This window comes from Carlito syrichta, unplaced genomic scaffold, assembly GCF_000164805.1.
Source record: "Carlito syrichta isolate Samal-C Ts95f unplaced genomic scaffold, Tarsius_syrichta-2.0.1 Scaffold308874, whole genome shotgun sequence".
Classification (NCBI taxonomy): domain Eukaryota; kingdom Metazoa; phylum Chordata; class Mammalia; order Primates; family Tarsiidae; genus Carlito; species Carlito syrichta.
In genome coordinates this window covers 600502-625973 of record NW_007252970.1, presented here as the reverse complement: position 1 = coordinate 625973, position 25472 = coordinate 600502, and the positions used below count along the sequence as shown (strand labels likewise).

Genomic DNA, 25472 nt, shown 5'->3' with positions numbered 1-25472 from the left:
AAAAAAAAAATATATATATATATATATAAGAAAATTTGGGATATATAGTAAAGTATAAAGCCCTAAATAAAATGACTGTAGCTCTCCCTTTAAAGATAATAGCTTCTTTTTTTTTTGAGTCAGAGTCGCACTGTCACCCAGGCTGGAGTGCAGTGGCACATTCAGGGTCACCACATCCTCGACCTATTGGGCTCAGGTGATCCTTCTGCCCTTTGCCTTCCAAATACCTGGAACCATAGGTGCACGCCACCATGCCTGGCTAATTTTTTTTTTTTAATTGTAGAGGCAAGGTCTCACCAAGTTACCCAGGCTGGTTTCCAACCCCTAAGCTCAGGCAATCCTTTCGCCTCGGCCTCCCAAAGTGCTGGGATTACAGGCTTGAGCCACTGTGCCCAGACAAAGATAATAGCTTTTATGATTTTGTTGCATTCTTTTTTCCTGTGTGTATAGGTGCATAGATAATATTTAAAAGCTGTTACCATAGTACATTCATTTTACCACCACAGGTGCCTTATCATCAGTGTTATTAAATATTTTGTAAGCCACAGGCTAGGCATACCAAGACAACCAATATGTAGTCCTGCTTAAATAGCCTTGGAGTATCTACTGTAATGGCACTCCGTGAGTTGACTATAATATTCTCAGACTTATAGGAGCTTGGATTTTTAAAAGATCACTTTTTTTGGGGGTTGGGTTTTTCCCCCCTCCTATGATATGAGAGAAGCTATTTGGACTTGGGATGGGTGACAGCAGTTTTTCTTGTTCAGTGTAATCTTTTAACTTGTTAGACTACAGTATATTAACATTTTTTTTTTGAGTTGGAGTCTCACTCTGTCATCCAGACTGGAGTGCAGTGGCATGCTCCTGGCCACCACAGCCTCAACCTGCTGGGCTCAGGTGACAGCTTCTGCCTCAGCCTTCCATGTAGCTGGAACTTCAGGCATGTGCCACCCCGCGTGGCTAATTTTTTTATTGTAGAGACAAGGTCTTGCCATGTTGCTCGGGCTGGTCTTGAACTCCTGAGCTTAGGCAATCCTCTTGCCTCTGCCTCCCAAAGTGCTGGGATTATAGGCGGGAGCCATTGCACCCAGCTACATTTTTTTTTTTTTTTTTTACTTAATTTTCAAACATACTCAAAAGTGGAGAGAATAGTATAATGAATCCCCATATACTCATAACCAGTGTTTAGGATATTATTAAGATTTTGCCACATTTGTCTTAGTTCTTAAAAACATTTTTTTCTTTTGTGACCTAAAGAAAATTCCATATTATGTCATTTTACTTCTACATTCTAGACTAAGGTTGTTTTCTTATGTAACTGTAATTCATTATCATACCCACAGAGTTAACAGTTCTTGGTATCATCTCATACCTAAATTTCTCTGATAGACTAAGGTTTTTTTAAAATCTAAATTCAACCAAATGTTTGTATCTTGTAATGCACTCGTTGAAACAGCTGTATTTCTTTTTCAGATTAGTGATGATGAACCAGGTTATGACCTAGATTTATTTTGCATACCTAACCATTATGCTGAGGATTTGGAAAAGGTATTTATTCCTCATGGACTAATTATGGACAGGTTAGTAAGATCTTAAATTGAAGGTTTTTATTTTTTCTTGTATTGATTTCAAGTGTCAGCAACTGTTTTACTCAAAACTACTCAGTTAATATTGGAACATAAACTAGGCCAACTTGTTAAATATTAAATGTATTCTGTTTTCATTTTTCATTTTTTGAGTCGAAGCCTCATTCTGTTGCCCAAGCTGGAGTGCGGTGGCATGCTCATGGGTACTGCAGCTTTGACTTGCTGGGCTCAGGTGATCCTTCCATCTCAGTCTTCCAAGTAGCTGGAACCACAGGTGTGCGCCACCCAGCTAATTTTTAAAAATTTTATTTTTGAGACGAGGTCTCACCAAGTTGCCCAGGCTGGTCTGGAAGCCCTGGGCTCAGGCAATCCTTTCACCTCTGCCTCCCGAGTGCTAGGATTACAGGCATGAGCCACCAGATGCATTCTATTTTTATTTTTTAAAATTTATTTATTTGAAAGATTTGGGGTACAAGTGTTCTATTTTAAAAATCTTCTTTATTAAAAAAAAGAAGGTTGTTACTAATTATTCAGTATAAGTAATGGTATAATGGGGATTTCTAGGGAGTAGAACAAAGTAAATATTGAAGAGAGATTGGAGATAATGAACTTTAGTCACAGTCTTTGATTTCTGAATCCTGAACAGGGCAGTGGGCTGGGGCTGAATCACATGAAAGCATGGTCAGATTTTGATTATTAAGCACATGTAGCTTGAAAACTTCCTCTTGAATGAATTACAGTGAAAACCCTTACTTGGTATTTGAATGCTTGCCTTGTGTGTCTGGCTATATTTTTTATTTCAAAATTATAATATTAATATGCTTATATTGTAAAACATTCTAACTATAGAGGCCATAAACGAGAAGAATACATTTCTCTCGGCCTCCTGTAGACATTCTTTCCTTAGGCACTGGCTGTGCTCATACACTATATTCACATTTGCATATATGCTTCTATATTTTAACACAAGAGTATGTCCTATCATATAGTTTTAAAATTTATTGGACATGTTTTTATATTAGTGCATCTATAACTATTTCATATATTTTAAAAGGTTGCATAGCATTCCATTTTACAGATGTACCATAACTGATTTAATTAGTCCACTATTGATAGACACTCAAGATCTCTCCATTATTGCTCTTACAGCCTATACTAGAGAGAACATTCTTTTACACATTTGGCATTTGTTTAACTTTATTCAGGTGGAAATTCTGGGTCAAGGGGAAGGTGTTTAATGAATGTATTGGTACTGCCAAAGTATCTTGCAAAAAGTTTAGTCACTTTATACTCCCAATGGTGTATGAGTATGCTTTTCCTTACATCTCTTCTAATGGTTGTATATTATCTGAGAAATTTTATTTAATCAGAATTTGCCAGTCTGATAGGTGAAAATGATATTTTTATTTGCATTTTAAAAATTTATGATAGATGTTATGATGTACCTGGTTTTTTGAAGGCATTAAGTTTTTCACTTTATGAAGCAAGGATATACTTCATGTGGGCAAAGGATGTGCTTTATGGAAGTTTAATACTTAAGAGATGTTTGTTATAATGTTTAAATGTATGAAGCTTTCTATTAAATTCCTGATTTTATTTCTGTAGGACCGAACGGCTTGCTCGAGATGTGATGAAGGAAATGGGAGGCCATCACATTGTAGCCCTCTGTGTGCTCAAGGGGGGCTATAAATTCTTTGCTGACCTGCTGGATTACATCAAAGCACTGAATAGAAATAGTGATAGATCCATTCCTATGACTGTAGACTTTATCAGACTGAAGAGCTACTGTGTAAGTATATTTGATATATGAAGTTTTAAAAAATATGTCAACTGTAGGTTTTCTTGTGTTATACTTTGAAGCTCCGAAAACCTACACTTGGTTACATTGAGATTTTTCTAACAGGCTCACTAGTACTTTGCATTCAAATGAATATTATTTTATAGGTTTTTTTTTTTCTCTTAGGAGTTGGGACTTGGGATGCTTTTTTGACTTGTAGGTACTTCCTTGTGGCAGACATCTTCTCCTGAGCTAGTTTGAGTCTGGGGAAGTCATGAGCCCTTTGGAGCTAGATTTAATAAATAAAGTGGGTTAACGCTTGTTTCCCAGAAAGCACGTATGGAGCAAGAGCTTTGGCAAATTGAAGAAACCACTTTTGATCCACAGTTACTCTGCTTGTGTCAGATAATCTGAAGTGTATCTTCAGATGATTATTGATACTGTGGGCTGAAACAAATCAGTGTGATCTTTACAAGTGAATTTCATTCACAATTTACTTGATTGTATGAATGTTTGATTTTTATTACTTCAGACTATTACTTTGTTTCTGGTTTCATGCTGAGGTGGTATTCCCCATGAGTTACTATTTTCTTTTAAAATAGGAATTATCTCCTAGTCATCAAAGATTAGAATAAATGTCCAGTCTTTGGTGTTTCATGAATCAGTGTTGTAGTCCGTCTTTATAGACTACATACTTGCCTTATGTTCACATTTTTTATTGAGAGTAGGACCACTTAACTGCATTTAACTTTCAGCCTTCATTCTCTCCATTAATCATCTATTTGAGTAACCCAAGTCTTTGACCTTTTTCATGTCTTCATCAGTCCTATGGGTGATTGGGCAAGTATTGAAGCATTATCATAGACATTTTCCCTGTCCCGTTAAAACCCTTTATGCCCATACATTATAACATTACTTTCTCCTTTTGACTTGCCAAAGTCTTGCTTGAATTAAAGCCTTGTTTAAACACAAAATTTGGGCTTTTACTCAGCAGAAGATATTGACTGATTGACCTAATGCTAGGCAGTATAGCTGGTCAGCCTTTAATGCGTTGTTGCTTAGGGTCAAAACATTTACTTACAATTCATGTTATGATTTATCTTTTGTTCTTCTGTAGCCTCCCTTCATCCTCATCAGTCTTAATCAACTTTGTTGCTCTATGACACATCTCTGGGGATTCGTGCAGAATGTTCTTTCTTTGAAAAGCAAAAACAGCAAGAAAAACAGGGGAAGTTTAACTTTACTATTTTTTAAAAGTATTTTTCTATTAGTTTGATTTCTTAGTGCATTATTAAGCTGAAGACCTCAACTAATAAAATACATTAAATCTTAAACATAAGCAAGTCATGTGTTTAGGTTAATTTTCACATAGGAAAAAAGTTGTGTTTTATGTGAAATACTTTGTAGATTTACTATTAAAGAGTAGAGTTAAAAAAAAAAACTCTCCAGATACTATCTGCTGATTTGAAGTAACATCTAATCTATTTAATAATTCAGTAGCTTGTCATGGAAGATATTTACATATGCATATAAAAAACTAGGCAGCTTAATTTGATAAAACCACAAAATAGCAATTTTAAACTGTTTGTGGCATCAGTAACATTGATGTTAGTATGATTTTTACATGCTGATCTTGACCAATTTGAAACAGTGAGTTGAAGGCTGGCTGATGTGTGCTAATCCCAAAGAAATGTTCTATGAACTATTAATTGTTTCCAGAATATTAAAAAAAAATTACAATGTCAGCACACCTATCTATTTTTTCCTTTGATGTGAAAATTGCATTTTTCTAATTTATAAAACACATTTATTTAAAAATACAATTACAGAAAAGTATAAAGGAATAAAGTCATCCTAAATGTCACTGTCACTTTTCATTTCTAATATTTTAAATAATTTTCTCTCTGTATATATACACACATATCAAAGTTCATATACTCTTTTTTTTTTTTTTGAATCAGAGTCTTGCTTTGTTACCCAGGCTGGAGTACAGTGGCATACTCATGGCCACCGCAGCCTCAACCTGCTGTGCTTAGGCCATCTTCTGCCTCCGCCTTCCAAGTAGCTGGAACCACAGGTGTGTGCCACCACACCCAGCTAATTTTTGACTTATTGTGGAAACAAGATCTCGCCAAGTTGCCTAGGCTGGTCTCAAACCCCTAGACTCAAGAAATCCTCTCACCTCCACTTCCCAAAGTGCTGGGATTACAGGCGTGAGCCACTATGCCTGATTTAGTTTACTTACTCTTAATCTGGGTAGTAAGGCAGGATTTTATTCACCTAGTGCCTAGATGGGAAATTGTTTGGAGATTCCGAATACCATATTTCATTAAATTAAAGATAACACTGATTTTAAGATTTACTACTAATTTTTTTAATGCTGAGAAAGAAAACACTGCTAGTTATAGTTGTAAGTTGCCATCAATTGTAATAGTCAATTTTAGAGATATTAAAATGTGAAATGTGCATCTTAGAACAATTAAATATAGTATTATATATTTGATGACTTTTTCTGTCCCTAAGGCTCTGTGATATTCAGAAATTGAAACAGTTGATAAGTATGCAGACATAACTTCCTTTGTTGCAAATGTGTTTCAATTTTGTAGTACTTTTATTAACCAAAATGGTTTATAAAAAATAATGAATGCTTGAGAGGAACAGTTGTTATAAAATAGAAATTGTTTTGAAATTTTTAAAAATTTTTATTTAAAGATGGGTACAATTCAGGGTGAAAATGTTTTTGTATGATCCTTAAGCAAAGGGAAAGTTATCATGAATTATGGTGTAACTTGTCTAAATGGCTGATAGTAAATGAAATTGTTCTTTGGATATGCAGTTTTAGAGAAAACTTTTTTGTTTTTACTTTTTTGAGTTATGAATTATCTTCATTTACAGTTGAGACCAGTGAGGCACAAGAGAATTAAGTGACTTGCCCAAGATCATACAGGTCTTTGATTTAACCCTGTGCAGAACTCAGTGTCTTACTGGGGGAAACTTTTAAACTATGTGGCTCCTCTCATATGGGCTTCTTATTTCTGTATTCTCTGTTAGTCAGAAGTTTTGCAAGTGGACAGCGGTCAAGGTTCATAGAGCTATAACTTTTTTTTTTTTTGAGTTGGAGTCTCACTCTGTCGCCCAGACTGGAGTGTAGTGGCACACTCACAGCCACTGCAGCCTCGACCTGCTGGGCTCAGGCGATCCTTCTGCTTCAGCCTCCCAAGTAGCTGGAACCACAGGTGTGTGCCACCATGCCTGGCTAATTTTTTGATTTATTGTAGAGATGTCTCACCATGTTGCCCAGGCTGGTCTCAAATCCCTGGACTCAGGTAGTCCTCTTGCCTCTGCCTCCCAAAGTGCTGGGATTATAGGCATGAGCCACCACACCCGACCTATAACTTTTTTTTTATATCAAAGGCATTAAAAGAAAAACTATAGCTTTCAGTCTTAATCTTTATAGTGGCTTGATTAGTCTGTTTAACATATAAAAGATGTACATTCATAGACTGAGTGAATATATTAAAAATGCAGAAAATATTGGAGTACTTTATTTTAAATACATTTTATCAGGTATACAGCATGATGTTATGGGTTATATATAGATAGTAAAAGATTACTACAGTGAAGTCAATGAACATATTCATCCACTCACAGTTACCCATTATTGTTTTGTTTTTATGGCAAGAGAAGCTAAAATCTCATTTAGTCTGAATCCCCAAATGCAGTACAATTTTATTACCTAAGTCTTCATATTATACATTAGTTCTCTAGACTTGTTCATCCTATGTATCTGCTACTTTGCTTTCTCTGACCTACACTCCCCATTTCCTCATCCTCCCCAGTAGTCTCTTATCAGAGACACTTACAAGAGGTCAGTAGCTTTCAGCTTAACCTTTTTCTCTATATGTATTGAGTCAATATTTTTTTTTTTTTTTGAGTTGGAGTCTCACTCTGTCACCCAGACTGGAGTGCAGTGGCCGCTCCCGGCCACCGCAGCCTCGACTTGCTGGTCTCCGGCGATCCTTCCACCTCAGCCTTCCAAGTAGCCGGAATTACAGGCATGCGCTACCACGCCTGGCTGATTTTTTGACTTATTGTAGAGATGAGGTCTCGCTGCCCAGGCGGGTCTTGAACCCGCGGGCTCAGGCAATCCACTCACCTCAGCCTCCCAAAGGCGCGGGATTACAGGCTGAGCCACCGAGCCCGGCTTAGTCAATATTTTTAGTATGCTTTTATTTCTTGACAAAGGTTAAGTGTAGATTAGGTACTCCACTTAGATGGTGATACTAGATTATCTAGAGCTTATCTTCTGTAAATCTATCTGTAAAACAAATGAAGTGATTCATGCCTATCTCCTGCTTAATGAATTGAGACTATAGATGGGGATGAGGGAAATAATTTGGCAGGAATGGGGGTGTGTATTATCTGTGGTATAAGGACACTTTAACAGAACTTGGGTCAAAAGTATACTTTCTAATTCTTTCCCATGACATTTCACTTTGATGTAGTCCTTATCAGGCAACTTAAGTATTGTACAAGCGCCCTGGTTCTTAGAACATAAAGGTGTAGTGTTCAGGTTTGGTGCTGTGAAACCACAAATTTGGAGAAATTTTAAGAAAAGTGATTAATTCCTTTAGCAAATGCATATTGATTATCTGTTGTATACAAGGTACTCTTATACCATGAGAAGTGGTTCTGTTGAACACGTTTATTTTATCAGATCTTAATCCCAAACCAGTCATGGAATGAAACTCATGAAGATAGGATGCAATAACTTCTGAAGAATTGAAAATAGTGTACTTAAAAATACCAGGCTTTTAAGGATCAATATTAGCTCTTCAATCTTTTCTATTACCATGTTGTGCTGAATAGTATCTTTTATTTAATTAGAACAGTGCTATTCAATAGAACTTTTTGTGATGGTGTAAATGTTTTACTTTTGTGCTGTCTGCTGCAGAGCCACTAGCCACAGTTGACTATTGAGCACTTGAAATATGTCTTGTAAAACATGAGAACTGAATTTTTAAGTACTTTAAATTCCCACATGTGGCTAATGGCTACTGTATTGGACATTGTAGGGCTAGATGATTGGTAAGGGCCCTGCTTCATCAGCGTCATTTTTCTAACTGATAATAACCTTTTTAAAAAACTGGTGTTAATTTAAAATAATTCATAAAATACAGATAAATAAATTAACCTATTACTTCGGTATATATCATTCCAGACTTATATTTTCTGCATATATGTTTTAGAAAATGGGATATCTGCCATTTTTCATCTAAGGTACAGTCTATTTCTAACAGTATTCTAACATTGTCACTTTAGTTGGTATTTGATCAGGGTATAGAAAAATAGTTCAAGGACAGAGGATGGTTGAGAGATTATGGTGTGAAGAGAAAATGTGATTGACTGTGGTAGACATGGGACCTACTTAGGTGTTGAGAGAATGACTGTTTCCCAGTAAGAAAACTCCATTCTAGGGTCATGAAAGAATGATCTTAAGTTCACTGCAGAAAGCAAGCTACATAGTGCTAAACTGGTAAGGGAATGTGGAGCCAGGACTTCCTACTTCGGAAATACTCTCATCATGCCCTCTTGGAAACCTAGCCTTGGTGATTGGCCTCTCTGCTTCCTTTCCTTACAATGTCTACCTGCCAGTTAATTCCAAGCAGTTTTTTCCAACTCATTTATTATGTATTTTTATACAGTTTTTCCTCCTCGTTCCTATACTAAACTGCGGTTCTTATTGCAGTTATTATTGCTACCTAGAGGTTTTCAAAATTCCTAGGGATGGATAAGTAGGTATAAACAAAGTTCGTTCCTATTATCTTTCTCATTTTTTTACCTAGACTGGAGAGGTAGTCAAAATAGAAGCATAGACACTAAGGATATGTATTTGTAGACCCAAGAAGCTTCTCTGGGAATTTTATGTAGTTGACAGTGACACTCTGAGTTGAGGAAAGATTGAACTCTGAGGGGAGTGAGGAGATGGGATGGCAGAGGACAGAGTAGAACAACTCTGGAGGGGGCTTTTCCCTTACCCATTCCTGTCCTTTCATCCTACACTTCACCATAATTAAAGATGAAGCACATAAGAGGCACTTTGTAAAAGGATTTGGTGGGAAAGTTGTTCTAGACAAGAAGGGAGGGAGGTTCGTGCAGTTCCTCTGGCTACCCAGGTGGGGTAATTGATCCATGGATGCCATTTGTATACAATTTGGGCACTTATATCTGTGTTCCAGCACAATGGAGTATACCATTACTCTTAAATGAATCTTATTTGTTAGCCTCCATTTGAAAGGTAGCTGTATGCCAGGCTACAAAGTTATGAAAAATGAATAAATTAAAAGTGGCAATGTTTCCATGCAAAAAGCCTCGAAGATACGTAAGCTAAAAACCTTGGGGCAAACAGGAGTATGGAGGTTTGGATGCTAGTACAGCATCAATGTCTTCATGCTTAGAGTTCTCTGGGCTCTTGCCTTGTCACTATAGCCTTTGTATCACAGCTATTTTTGCATGACTCCACTCTTCAGTTCTCACATATTTACTTGTCCTTTCAGCTTTGTAAAAAAAGGATCAACTGGAGATGGACTGTAATACCAAGTTTCTACAGAAGATGTCACTATTTCACAAGCTTTACAGTATAAATCATGTAGCATGATTCACTGTCACCTGGAGCCTTTGCTGTTGTTGTTGTTGTTAGAATAAGGGGTGTCTGTCATTTCCCTAAAATGAAAAGGTTTTTTTAAAAAATATCAGAAGTTATATGTTCACTTTGCAACACCAAATAAATCGTATTGGTCCATTTGTATTTTTTAAAAATAACGCTATTAAATATGGACATGTCTATAGAAGCACATACAAAAATAGAAGTATATAAAAGTAAAACGTCTCATAATCCTCATTCTCACTGCTCAGAGACATTTGCTGTTATAAAATATTTTTAATGCTGAATAAAAAAATTGTATAGGCAACAACACATTGTTCTGCTCCTTGGTGTTTTTAATTAGCATTGTTCCATATCAATGTGTATTAGATTACCAGATTCTTCTTAATGGCTATATGTTATTATGTTATGTAGATGAACTTGATTAATTTAAATAGTTCCCTATTAATAGATATATTGATTGTTTTTGTGAACAATTGATAACAGTGAACATTCTTGAATGTACTTTTACATACTTGTGAATGTTTTTGTAGCATTGATTCCTGGAAGTGAGATTGCTGTGTCAAATGGTATGCATGTGTACAATTTTAATAGGTATTGCTGTATTGTTTTGAAAAGAAGCTTTACCAATTTGTACTTTCATCAACAAGAGTGCTTGTTTCCCCTCAACACATCATCACACGTCACATATTTATTCATTTTTCATAACTGTAGCCTGGCATACAACCACCTTTCAAATGGAGGCTAACAAACAAGATTCATTTAAGAGTAATGGTATAGTCCATTATGCTGATGGGAGCATTGGGAATGTTCCCCCATTCCCAATGTGGATGGGTGAACAGTAGAATCATATTGTTTTAGTATTTGATTCTCAGAATGGTGTCATTTTACATGTTATTGCCCTCTTTTCTATAAATTGTATATTTGTGTTTATTCTCTACTTTCCTATGGGTTCTTACTGTTGCAGCCCAATATATAATAGGAATATTTGTTGCAGAGCTTTTTTTTCAGTTTGGGTTCATGTCATGTCTAGGATTTTACTCATTCTGAGTATGTGAAAAAACTTATATTTTTTTCTGGTCCACTTATGGCTTTATTTTTTACATTTAGATTTTAATCCATCCGGAATTTATTTTTATGTATGCTGAGAGGTAGGGACACTTTGTTTTTTCTAAAATGGATAATTAGTTGACCAAACATCATTTATTGAATAATTCATCTTTTCCTTACTGACTCAAAATGCCATCTTTGTTGTATACTAAATCTTCATGTATTTTTAGGTCTGTTTCTGGGCTCTACTTTGTTCCTTGATCTCTCTGTCAACTACTGTGCTGGTACTGCACTGTTGCCATTGCTGTAGCATTATGGTGTGGTTTGCCTTCTGGTAGGGCAAATCTAAGCTCATTCATTCACCTGTTCTTTGACCTTAGTTTTCTGTCTTGATTCCAGTACAACCAAATTATGGTCATTATCACCACCAACTACAGTGGATGTTGAACATTCCCTATTGCAACTCCTGTAAGGGCTTTTACTGGATTCTGTAATAGAAAAGTGGAAACCTAAGAGGTGTCTTAAAGTGCCACTGATCAGACCTGGTTCCAAACAATGCTGAAGATGATGTAGGCCTAGGCTAGACTTTTGAGGGATATATCCTTGGGGTTGAACATGCTATAGACCAGCCCTTAAAACTTGCTTTGACTCATGGGAATGGTACAGGGCTAGAACCAGACAGACACTTGTCATGCTGATAACTTCCCTCATGATTCAGAAGTCACTATGACTGTAGATAGATGGCTGCTATAATACTGCCCACTAAAAAACGGGTGTACCCAGTTTTTAGAACTCTTAAAAACACTAAGTCAGTAATGGTCAATTAGGACTTTTTAATTTTTACTAATCTCTACTTGAAAGTTACCTAGTCACTCATTTCTGTAAACATAATTCTTATAATTCATATCATTTAGAATATCATAATGCTGTGGACATTAGATAGCTAACTTCTTAAATCTTCTAGTTCCCATTTGATAGTTTGAAGTTTATGTGTACATAAAGATATGTATATACACATATATATATAGTTGGCTTTGTTTTGTTTTTGTTTTTTTTACCAGAATGACCAGTCAACAGGGGACATAAAAGTAATTGGTGGAGATGATCTCTCAACTTTAACTGGAAAGGTATGTATCTTGAAGGGGAAGGAAAAAAGCACTTCATACCAAGGGTCAATTAGTAACACTGTTCTTTCAATCAATCACTAAGAGATAGTTTACATGGTATAACTTAACAGGGGTTATTTAACCCTTGGAGGCAATCTAGGTTAATCATCTTTCCTTGGTATATATAGTAAAAAACAGAATCCAACATTAAACTTAAAAGTCCTTATTGCCAAGTACTGCTGTCTACCTCTTTGGGAGTCTAATTTGGGGTCCTTCAGAAGATACAGATGGGGGAAAAATACAGCCTTTTAAAATATATAGACACACCGTTTCTTAAAAGATAGCAAAGCAGTATTGTGTAGTGGTTGAAAGTGTGAGTTCTGGAGTCTGACAGCTTTCACGAAGTCTGGCTTAGTACTTCCTAACTCTGGGACTTTGGGCAATATGTTGTGTCTGTGTCCCATATGTACTTAGGGTGAGGGTGATATTGGAAGTCATAAGAGTTAAGAGGATTAAGTGATGTCATAAATGTAGGGCTCTTATAACAGTTTCTGGTAAATAAATATACTCAGTAAATTAAAACATACTATTATTTTAAGAAATCTCAAAGAGTTTTCTTACTATATCAAAATTCTTCTAGTGTAGACCAATGGTTTTAGTATGTTGTGCTTCCATTGTGGTTTGTCTCAAGATATTTTTAAACTTCCCTTTTAATTTCTTCTTTGTCCCTTTGGTTGTTCAGCAGCAGGTTGTTTAATTGAGAGTAATAGAGATACTTAAGATATCTGAATATTATTCTTCTGATACACTGAAAACATTTTTGAGTAACCAATTATAAATGATGGAATTCTGCTTTTTAAAAAAACTGCCAGTTATTGTTTACTTACACTGTGCCAGATATAAAGGTATTAATCTCATAAAAGTTTCACAATAATCCTGTGAGGGAGATGATATCCTCATTTTACAGATCAGGAAATAAAGACATGGCAAAAGTCACACAACCAGTAAGTGATATAGCTTGAATTTGAATGCAGATCTGTCTGACTCCAAAGCTCTTTTCTTCCTTTGGATTTCAGATTTTAATGTTCACTACTTACTTGACTGAGTACCTATAAGAAAACTTTAACACTTGTGTGAAATTTTGTGGTCCCATATCAGAGTCATGCCAAACTAATGTCCTCCTCAGCATCTTTTGAAAACTTCCGAGGAGCAATTAGAACCTGTTGACTTGTTACTCCTCCTGTCTGTTCTATATACTACTGCCAAACCAGTTCTCCTTTCCTTTCAGCATGCTTTGTCTATATTTAGAAGCCATGTGGAGCCCTCACTTCTGTAATTAGTTTTTAGTGCTACCCTTGTAGGCCTTATGTGATTTAGTTTTTGATCTTGTCCTACTACATTATTCTGTGCTCTTAAATAGGTCTGTGTTTATAAAATAACTTTCTTTTTGTGATAGAGTAATGCACATTTTTAATGGAAAAATTAATATGAATTGAGTGAGGCTATTTCTTGATAAGATTGTGGGATTATTTGAACTTTCTATTTCATTTTATCTTTTGGGGACATTTATCTTAGTGCGTGCAGATACATGTATATATTTTTTCTTTTTTCCCTAGCAAGTGCTTGAGAATATGGGCTTTAGGAAGTCATTTGACCTCTGAGCCTCAATTTTTTTAGGTCATTAAAAATATATATTGATATTGATGTTTATGATATAGGGTTACCTGAAAAAAGTAGATTATAAAGCATTATAAATAGTATGATATTATTCTAGTATGATCACATAAGCATGAAACAAGTCAGAAAGCAAATTCACCAAACAATTAACAGTCAGCTAAAAGGAGTTGAAAGAAGGAGAAAACTTTCACTTTCTAATTTTTGTGCTCTTATATTTTTTAAAGTTTTATCATGAGCATGTAGTACTTTTCAAAATTTTATTTTAAGAATGTGGGGTACAATTCAGGATTAGGTATACAAATAGTCATTGTAGAGGTAAAGTTTAGGCCTCACTTTGGTCCCCACTTTGCCTGGTTTGAGATCAGTTACCCTTATTGATGAAGTGTCCCCTGCCTCCCTCCCCTGGCAGTTATCCACCACTTCCAATCCCTTTTTTATAGCATTATGGTAATTGTTCAGGGTCTGCTTATGAGTGGTACTCAGTTCTTTGTTTCTGTGATAGATCACTGAATATTATGACTCTAAATCCATCCAAGTTGCTGCAAAATTCATAATTTTGTCCTTCTTTATGACTGTCTAATATTCCATTGTGTATATGTACTACATTTTTTTATCCAGTAACTTTTTTTCATTTATAAACAGGGATGTAACTACTTGACATAAAATAAACTCTCGATAATGGTAGCAGTCCTTATTTTTTAATTTTTAAAACAGTATTGGAATTATAGTCTAGATATTACAGTTTCATATGGGACTTTTTCTTTTTCTTTTCTCTTCTTTTCTTTTTTCTTTTTGTTTTTTGTGTTGGAGTCTCGTTTTGTCACCCAGGCTGGAGTGCAGTGGCATGCTCATGGCCACTGTAGCCTCAACCCGCTGGGTTCAGGCGATCCTTCCACCTCAACCTTCCAAGTAGCTGGAACTACAGGTGCACACTAGCATGCCTGGCTAATTTTTTGATTTATTGTAGAGACGAGGTCTTGCCAAGTTGCCCAGCCTGGTCTTGAACCCCTGGGCTTAGGTAATCCTCTTGCTTTGGCCTCCCAAAGTGCTGGGATTACAGGTTTGAGCCACCGCGCCTGACTCATATGGGACTTTTATTCATTTAAACTCATACTAATAAACTTTGTGGTTATAACTTAATCAAGATTGTGTAGCTACTTGGTGTTAGAGCCAAGACTAGAATTCATTTTTCTCTGCCTCATAATTCAGTGCTGTTTTTCAAACTATAATCCATCTCATTGTGCAGATCACTGCTTCAAGTGATCCACAGTTACTGAAGGGAATATGTTATCCTTTAGATGTGCTAACTAGAGTAGAAGAATGTTGAGAAAGAGCCACATAGCAGATGATTAAACAATAATTAATGATTGGTCCATTAATTTATTTTATTTGGTTTTGCTAAGGATTAAATTGCAGTATCTTCTGAAGAGACAAATTACTTGTAATATAAGGAATATATAGGAACTAACTTCTTAAGCATCCACTGTCAAATTACTGTATTTATTATTTCATTTAATCCTCACTGCTGCCATGTGAAAAAGATATTATCCATTTCCTGTAAATAAGGAAGTTAAAGCTTAAAGTCATAGCAACTGTTAGGTGGCAAAGTCACAGTTTGAGCCAAGAAGTGTCTAACTCCGGTACCTGTACTTCTAACAATATATTGGGATTCATTTTAGCAGTTACGTGGCTTTTTAAATTTTTTTTAATTTTTAAAAAAATTTTCTTTGGAGTTGGAGTCTCACTATTGCCCAGACTGGAGTGCAGTGGCCACTCCCGGCCACCGCAGCCTCGACCTGCTGGGCTCCGACGATCCTTCCACCTCAGCCTTCCAAGTAGCTGGAACTACAGGCGTGCTACCACACCCGGCTAATTTTTTGATTTATTGTAGAGATGAGGTCTCGCCAAGTTGCCCAGGCAGGTCTCGAACCCGCGGGCTCAGGCAATACGTGACTTTTTTTTTGGTATATTAATGTATTCACGATTTTTTCTTTGGAGTCAGAGTCTCACTCTGTCGCCCAGGCTGGAGTGCAGTGGCACAATCATGGCTCACCACAGCCTCCCTCCTGGGCTCAGCCTCAGCCTCCTGATAAACTGCTTTGAGACATGGGAAAAGTTAATGTATTACTTGGTTATAAGTTTACTTCTAATACCTAGAGAGCAGTGATTCTCCAAACTTTTATTTGCATGCCCAATTTATAAAATATATTTGTAATACATATGTAAATTATATGTGAATTATAATAGTAATATATATGTCATAAAATACATACAAAATATAGACTAAACAAGGTGAGAAAACAAGAAAAAATTCTAGTCTTTCTTGCAATCCAGTGGATCATGTGTTCTCTACCTTGGTAACTACTGTCTTAGAAGACTATATATAGAACATTAAAATTCTGATGCTGTAGTTATATGACACAGTATGATGAGGACTACAAATAAACAGATAAACAGTACAGCAGAAATCTTCTTGTGGCAACACTTATAACCAATATGCAAAATGCTGCCTCATTCTTACAACTAACATAAGAACAGATAGAACCTTTCTTCACTTTAGGGTTATACGTTAGATGGTATTTTCTCTTAAGGATTCTTGTAGCTATAAAATTCTGAGACGTAGAAAGTTGGGTGAGGGATTATGGTTGAGGGAAGCATTGGTATTTTTCACCAGTGTAGTCCAAGAATATGGACACATCCAGAAAATACAGATCAGTTTTAGCCTAATGAGAAAATGGGTTTTGAATTGGATTCCATATGGTAAGTTAAATTACATGACTCTAGAATCATTATAAAAATTATAGTTCTTCACACTATTCTTAGAGTCTAAAGATCATAAGAGATCAATTAGTTCAAGTTTCTTATTTTATGCATGGGAAACTGAGGCCCAGAGAAATTCCAAGACTTGCCCAAAATTAGACCTCCTATTAAGTAATGAAAGCTTTTTAAAAACACACGAATCAAATTATGTTTTAAAATTTTACTGCAATTAAAATTTCAGTATTAGAGACTTCTAAATCCCAACAGATGGCCTACTTATTTAAAACAGGGTTTAATATAATGTAATATTATAATAATATAATATAATATAATAATATAATAATATAATGTAATATTATTATATTATCCATATGTAATATGGATAATTTCTTGAGTTGTTTTGATGTGATTTGACTTATAGTTGGAAATACTGTAATTCATTATACTGATTTTCATTTCTTTTTCTTCTAGAATGTCTTGATTGTTGAAGTAAGTTCTACATTTATTTTTAATATAGTGTTTATAATTTTCTAACTAAGTGTGTACCATCCTAAAGGTAAGCCATGGAAATTCCTCTGCATCAGCTTTAATGGTGGGCTTGTGTTCGAAAGGAGTGAGACTGGTTTTCTTTTAAAGACTACTTAGTAATGTATTTTTACTAATAACAGAAAAAATTGGTATATTTTCTCTCTCTCCTTTTTAGTTTGATTTTTTTCTTTCTAAAAGTGTTATAACTATATAAATATATATACACATATAATCAAGTGTCATGCTGACACTTTGTCTTATGTAATAACTGTTACTTACAAAAAATATTTATAATTTATATACTATGTTTCACTTGTTATGTACTAAAGTATTTTGTTTGTAATAATAGCCAAATTTATCCAGTGCTTGCTTTGCCACACACTATTCTTTTTTTTTAAATTATGAGTTGTCTTTTAAGGCCTAAGATATAACATATACAGAACAATGTATGAAAAATGGAAATAACTTATGAACTCTGTAATAGATTATGTAGCTCTGTATCAGTATCTGCTTCCCATCTACTCCCTGGGATTGGATTGTAGTTCTTCAGAACTTTGAAGTTCATGTGACTTGTTCTGAAGCAGGTAGACACATCTCACTGGGCAGAGTATTTATATGTATGTGTTTCATACCTGTTTTTTCCCCATTGCTTCCATTAGTGACTAACTCAAGGAATGTGATGATGATGCAGGAAAAGCTCTCCCAGCTGACCCGTGATGGACATGTAGTTTTAGCAAGAAATGAATCTATCTTGGATTGTTTGCCGCTATAGCATACTCAGTGTGTTCTATTATAAAAATTTGTATAGTGCTATTGTAAAAAAAGTTAGTATTTGTAAGTTTTGTTTTTAAATTTTATTTTATTTTAGAGTCAGGGAGTACAAATGCATGTTTATTACATGGACGTATTGTATAGTGGTGGGGATTGGGTCTCAGGTGGCCCATTCCTCAGATAGTGAACATTGTGCCCAATTGGTAATTTCTGAACCCTAATCTCCTTCCCCACTTCCCCACTTTTAGTGTACCCAATGTCACTTATTTTATCTGTCTTGCCAGACACTGTTCTAAGTGCTAAGGAAACAAGCACAAAGAAGCTAAGCAGTTTCCTAAGTGAGGATTCAAATCTTCACTTCCTTTAGCTTTGTGGTTCTCAAAGTGTGGTCCCTAGACCAAAAGCATCAGCTGGGAATCACTGAATCAAAATCTCTGTGACGAGGCCCAGCAAGCTATGTTTTAACAAGTCTCCAGGTGATTCTTATGCATGCTAAGGTTTAACCCTTGGTTTTACTCGTGTCACTTTCTTGTTAAGCCCTTCCCTGGACATCCTATATAAAATCTCACATTTCCACTCCGTCAACTTCCTCTTTCTCTTCAGTGTTTTATTTTCCACATCACTTATCACTATCTAATTGCCGTATATATACATAAAGATATATATGTGTGTATATATATTTATTTATTTTGGCCTTCGGTCTCCCTATTCACATCTTTCTGCCTTACTGAATTCTACAAACTTCTAATAGTTTGTGATCATTCTTCCTACTCAAACCTTATTCTCCCATTCTTTAGTCTTTAGACTAAATTCTTTGGAGTTTTTCAGTGTGACTTCATTCTCCAACAACTTCCTTTCATTTTCTCTATACTTTTTACTGTTTCCCAGAACCTGTACCTCCATTTATCTGTCCCTGGTTCTTTGCTCCTTACTTCTTTTTTAAAATAACAGTTGAGGCCAGGCATAGTGGTTCATGCCTGTAATACCAGCAGTTTAGGAGGTAGAGGCGAGAGGTTTGCCTGAGTCCAGGGGTTGATGACCTGCCTGGACAACTTGGTGACCTCGTTTCTACAACAAATAAAAAAAATTAGTGGGGCATGGTGGTGTGCTACTGTAGTTCTAGATACTTGAAAGGCTGAGTATTGCCTGAGCCCAGCAGGTTGAGGCTACAGTGGTTGTGAGCATGCCACTGTGCGCCAGTCTGGGCAACAGAGTGAGACTCTGACTCAAAAAAATAAAATAAAATAACAGCTTTATTGAGATATAATTCACATATCATACCATTCACTCATTTAAAGTTTTTATTCACAGCATCATGTAATCATCACCACATTCAATCTTAGAACATTTTCATAGTTCCACAAATATACCTGATCCCCTTAGCCATCACTCTCCATTTTTCCTTTCCCCAGCAAACTGATAAGTCTACTTGCTGTCTATAATACTTACCCATTTTTGATATTTCGTATAAACAGAATCATATATGTGGCCTTCGTGTCTGGCTTCTTTCATTTAGCTTAATGTTTTCAAGGTTTATTCATGTTGTGGATGTATCAGTACTCATTCCTTTTCATTGCTAAATAATGTTTAATTGTATGGATATACAGATGTTCCCCGACTTAAAGATGGAGTCTATATCTTGGTAAACCCATTGTAAGTTGAAAATATCATTAAGTCAGAAATGCCTTCAATACCCCGATAAACCCATCCTAAAGTAAAATATTGTAAACTGAGCCATTGTAATTAGGGGACCATCTATATTACATTTTCTTTCTCCATTCATGGGTTAATGAGCATTTAGATTGTTTCTACTGTTTGCTCCTTATTTCTTATACCTAAAATGTCATTTCTTTGTCCCTTTTATCCCACATTCAAGTCCTTTAAGACCCAGCTTAAAAGTCACCTCCACAAAGCCTTCCTTATACCCCTTTCCTCCTCAACTCACTTGGGCCTTCTGCATTTAATTTTAAGTATGAAATATTTTGAACTCAGAAAAAGATATGACAATACCCATGAACTACCACAGAATATTGACATCTTGCCATATCTGCTTCAGATCATATTTTTTTAAAAAGAAATTAAGCATCATTATATAGCTAAAGCCCCATTTTTTCACTTCCTTTTTATTCACAGAAGTGTGACAGCTATCCTTAAAAGTTGATATATATGCCATTCCCACGCATCTTTTGTATACTTGCTAAGTACAGATTAGCATGGTCCCCTGCTCAGGGTCTCATCAGGCTGAATCAATCCCTGGTTTTGGCTGGGATTCATGGTCTCCTTCCAAATTCATTCAGGTTGTTGGCAGAATTCTGTTCCTTGTGATTATAGAACTGAGGGCCCGTTTTCTGATGGGCTGCTGTCCAGGAGTCATTCTTCACTGCAGCTGACTTCTTCAAAACCAGTAGGAGAATCTTGTTCCAGTCTGCTGCTGTTATCTTGTATAACATAACCTAATCACGGGAGTGGCCATCCCATGATTTTCACAGATCCTCGTCATACGCAAGGGAATTCTTTCAGGCATGCACACCAAGGGGCAGGACTCATGGGGGCTATTGGAATTCTGCCTAGCAAAGCCCAGATATCTGCATTTTTCACAAGTCTACAGCCCTGATGTTTCTGATGGCTTGAACTTCTTTATACCATCTTTAAAGAGTATTTTTATGGAAAAGCCTTAGGGTTATGATTTTTAAAATATTTTCCCTATTAGAGATGCATGAATTTTTTTTTTTATGGTGAGAAGATATATATTTAGAATTGGCCAGCTGGACTCTGTTTAAATGATCCCAGTTTTGTTGGCAACATCCAAAGCATCATAATCAGGAGCCAGTCGAACATATGGCTTCTTCTCTCCATCAGGTCTAATCAGGGTGTTGACCTTGGCAACATCAATATCATATAGAGCTTCTTCACAGCCTGTTTTATCTGGTACCTGTTGGCTTTAACATCCACGATGAACACAAGTGTGTTGTTGTCTTCTATTTTCTTCATGGCAGACTCAGTGGTCAGGGGAAACTTGATGATGGCATAATGGTCAAGCTTGTTTCTCCTGGGAGTGCCCTTCCGAGGATATTTGGGCTGCCTCTGGAGCTGCAGAGTCTTGGGCCTCTGAAAAGTGGGTGATGTGCGGATCTTCTTTTTTTTTTGTGGCTGTGGACGTTTCAGCACTGCTTTCTTGGCCTTCAATGCCTTTGCTTTGACTTTGGCTTTAGGAGGGGCAGGAGCAGGACATATACCAGGAGCTTCCTTCTTGGCCTTCTGCGCCATCTTGTGAAAAGGGGTGAATTTGTTTTTAGTAAAGTCCTACTTCTTGACTGAAAAGCTCATACTCAATTTCATATGATCATTTTCTATAATAAAACCTTATTAATTTGAATGCTTTTAAAGATGGTATAAAGCAGTGTTTCAATAAAAAGTCCATGTATATATTTAAATTTGCTGTCATTGACCTCTGTGCCTACAAAATCCGGTCCTAGGGACTGGCATTCCTACTGCTTGCCAAGGACCAGCTGACTTTTAGCTTCCAGAATATCTCACTGTGTGAATTTTGGTGATAATTGGTGCACTGAAGAAATGGGGGTTTTGGTATTTTATGTTTATATAGTGACTCTGAATCTAAAGTTATGCTGGTTTTATTTACCATTAAATGTCTTTTCTTTTTTAAAAGGATATAATTGACACTGGCAAAACAATGCAAACCTTGCTTTCCTTGGTCAGGCAGTATAATCCAAAGATGGTCAAGGTTGCAAGGTATGTATGACATTTTGGCATATGATATTTTCTTCATTTGCTTCTTTGTAAGGATAAATGTTCTCAACTGTCATTTTGTCTTCATGAAGTATTGTACTCTCAAATAAGACTCAAGAAATAATTTTCAGAAGTAATTTTGTCATGTGTTAATAAAGTCCTTCAATTACATTCACCTCCTTGCCTAATATTATTAGCACTTGGTTTTTCAGCTAATTATATAAACTTGTCCTGAGTAGCATGGCAGAGGACTCGAGACTTCCTTGCAAAATTGAGATTAAGGATCCCGAGGGGGGGTGGCTGAGGAAGTGGTAGGGAGGAGTGGGCCCTAAAGAAAAAGATCTGGAGCTCCTGGAATTGAGTAATATTTGTTGCATCTTGTTTTGTGTCCACAGTGAAATTTTACAATGTCTGCTTCCTTTTTTTCTAAGCCATCCTCACCTCCTTGCCTTACCTCTGCTGTTTGACTTTTGCTTTTATAGTTCTGCCTATGTTAACCCAGACTGGAGTGCAGTGGCACACTCACAGCCACCACAGCCTCGACTTGCTGGGCTCAGGTGACTCTTCTGCCTCAGCCTTCCAAGTAGCTAGAACCACAGGCATGTACCTAGCTGAAGTTTTTATTTATAGTAGAAATAAGGGCTCACCATGTTGCTCAGGCTAGTCTCGAACCCCTGAGCTCAAGCAGTCCTCTTGCCTCTGCCTCCCAAAATGCTGGGATTATAGGCATGAAACACCGTGCCCAGCTTGGAGTGGCATTTTTATTCCCACTTTACGGATAAGGATACTGAGCATGAGGAATTATCCAAAGGCACAGAACTAGTAAGCTATAGAGATGAGGTTTGAACCCAGTGAACCTGGCTCAGAGTTCATGCTTTTACTACCTTTTTTTAGTAGAGTAACATCAAAGAAACATTTTTAAAAGTATGGGTTTGGTAGAGTAACATCAAAAAAAGAAAATATGTTGTTACTTTTATAGTTTTATTTTTTATTTTCAAGTCTTTGATCAATCTGCAGTTTTTATGTAGGGGTCAGGTAGTGATCTAACTTTATTTTTTTTTCCTAAATGATTAACAGGTTGTTATAAACTTCTTTTAAAGAATCACAGTATCTTTCAAGTGTCTCTGAATCAGAGTAAGCCTACTAATGAGTCATATGTCAGCAGTTTGTCCTTATGAACTTTTCTAATATCATGTGCAAGTATATGTCAGTGGGCTTTTCTTTTAAATGGATTTGGGACAAGCACTATAAGTGTATAAGTGATGCATTACAGGGCACTAAGTAATAGCTTATAAACCAATCAGTACACTTGCTTATTTCTCTACATGTTCTTTAGGGTTTTAAAGGTCAAGCTACTCTGGAATAGAGTTTAGTCCTCTCGTCATTCTTTTGTTATTATCTTGTGGAATATGTTTTAGAATTGAGAAAGACTGGCTCATGTGAAGGGTATTTTGTGTTGTTGAAGGTGGAACATGCTCAAATATACTTAGACAATTTCTTTTTTTTCTTTTCATTTTTATTTCCTTATTTTTTTTAAGAGACAGAGTCTCAGGCCGGGCACAGTGACTCAAACCTGTAATCCCAACACTTTGGGAGGCAGAGGTGAGAGGATTGCCTGAGTCCAGGAGTTCAAGACCAGGGTAAGCAACTTGGTGAAACCTTGTCTCTACAATAAACCAAAAAATTAGCCGGATGTGGTGGCGTGTGCCTGTGGTTCCAGCTACTTGGAAGGCTGAGGCGGAAGGATCACCTGAGCCCAGCAGGTCGAGGCTGCGGTGGCCGTGAGCGTGCCATTGCACTCCAGCCTGGGCAACAGAGTGGCCAACTCAAAAAAAAGAAAGAAAAAGAGACAGGGTCTTGCTCTGTTACCTAGACTGGAGTGCAGTGGTATAATCTTAGCTCACTGGAACCTCGAATTCTTGGGCTCAAGCATTCCTCCCACTTCAGTTTCCCAAGTAGCTTAGGACTGCAGATGCATGCCACCATGTCTGGCTAGTTTTTTAAAGTGTTTGTAGAGACAGGGTTTTGCTGTGTTGCCCAGGCTGGTCTCAAACTCCTGGCCTCAAGCAATCCTCCCTTCAGCAGTCCTCCCTTCTCAATTTCCCAAAGCACCAGGATTATAGGCATGAGCCACTGTGCCCAGCCAGTTTCTTCGTAATTGCTCTAAATCTGTTTCTCAACCTTTTTTTTTCTAATCTCTCTCTCACCCTGAACTTCTAATATTTGATATATATATCTGATTATGTCATGCATGTGAATCTGTGCTTTATGTAAAAAAAAAAGAGCAAGGTTAAGAATGACTAACTAAACCTCTTAACTTAAAAATAAAAAAACTGTTAAGTGATAGGCATGTAAAATGACATGGCCTCTCGAGAGAATAGTTCGATAGTTTTCTTAAAAATAAAGCATATAACTGCCTGCAGAAGTTGCACTACTGGGTATTTATTCCAGAGATGTGAAAGCTTACAAAAACTTGTACATGACTGTTTATAGCAGGTTTATTTGTAATAGCCTCAAACTGGAAGCAACCAAATGTTCTTCAACAGTTGATGGTTAAACAAATGCTGGTATACCTATACCATGGACTATTACTCATCAATAAAAAGGAACAAACTATTGATACATAGAGCAACCTGGATGAACCTCAATTTCTCAAGGGAATTGTGCTGCTAAAAGCTAATCTCAAAAGGTTGCATGCTGTATGAAATTCCATTTATACAACATTCTTGTAATGACAAAATTATAGAAATGGAGAAATGATTAGTGGTTACCAGGGGTTAATGGGTACAAAAGAGAGCCTTGTGTGATGCAAAGTATCTTGATTATGGTGGTGATTACATGAATCTACATGTGATAAAGTTGCATAGAACTATACACATGCATATGAGTACATGTAAAACTGGTGAAATCCAGATAAGGTCAGTTCAATGTCAGTGTCCTGGTTGTGATAGTCTACTATAGTTATATGAGATATTACCATTGGAGGAAAGTGGATAAAGGGCATGTTGGCCCTCCCTTGTTTGTTTGTTTGTTTGTTTGTTTTTGGCAGCACCCTGTGAACCTGTATTTCTTTTTTCTTTTTTCTTTTTTTAGTTGGAGTCTCACTCTGTCACCCAGGCTGGAATACAGTGGTACATGCATGGCCACCGCAGCCTCGACCTTCTGGGCTCAGGTGATCCTTCCACCTCAGCCTTCCAAGTAGCTGGAACTACAGGCACGTGCTACCATGCCTGGCTTATTTTTTTATTTATTGTAGAGATGAGGTCTCACCAAGTTGCCAGACTGGTCTCGACCCCTGAGCTCAGGCAATCCTCTCACCTATGCCTCCCAAAGTGCTGGGATTACAGGCTTGAACCACTGCGGCCTGAATCTGTATTTCAAAATAAAAATTTTGAAAACATGTTATTAGCATTTAACTTTATAACTATATTTGCAGAGTCACTTTTAATATAACGTGTTTACTTATGTAAATTATAATGTAGCAGATTACGTATACAAATTAGCAATTTATATAAATAATGCCTCTATAATCAAATATTTAAAAAGTGATTCAAAACTGTTTTTCTAGCAAGAGTCAAAACAGTTGAAAATTTAATTTCTAGCCGGGCTCGTTGGCTCAGCCTGTAATCCTGCGCTTTGGGAGACTGAGGTGAGTGGATTGCCTGAGCCCGCGGGTTTGAGACCCACCTGGGCAACTTGGCGAGACCTCAGCCCTACAATAAATAAAAAAATCAGCCGGGCATGGAAGCACGTGCCTGTAATTCTGGCTACTCGGAAGGCTGAGGTGGAAGGATCGCTGGAGCCCA

The 25472-nt window shown here is 36.6% G+C and overlaps 1 protein-coding gene and 1 pseudogene across 4 annotated transcripts in view; one reads left to right on the top strand and one right to left on the bottom strand.

Annotated features, from left to right (window-relative positions):
- HPRT1 (hypoxanthine phosphoribosyltransferase 1) overlaps positions 1–25472 on the top strand; it is a 40472-nt gene that overhangs the window by 10462 nt on the left and 4538 nt on the right. For all 4 annotated transcript variants that reach the window (XM_008066292.2, XM_008066293.2, XM_021716689.1 and 1 more), the window contains exons 2-6: positions 1474–1580; positions 3192–3375; positions 12139–12204; positions 17092–17109; positions 21587–21669. In XM_008066292.2, the coding sequence (XP_008064483.1) occupies positions 1474–1580; positions 3192–3375; positions 12139–12204; positions 17092–17109; positions 21587–21669 (458 nt within the window). The remainder of the gene's footprint in view (positions 1–1473; positions 1581–3191; positions 3376–12138; positions 12205–17091; positions 17110–21586; positions 21670–25472) is intronic.
- LOC103268695 lies at positions 20641–21186 on the bottom strand (annotated as a pseudogene).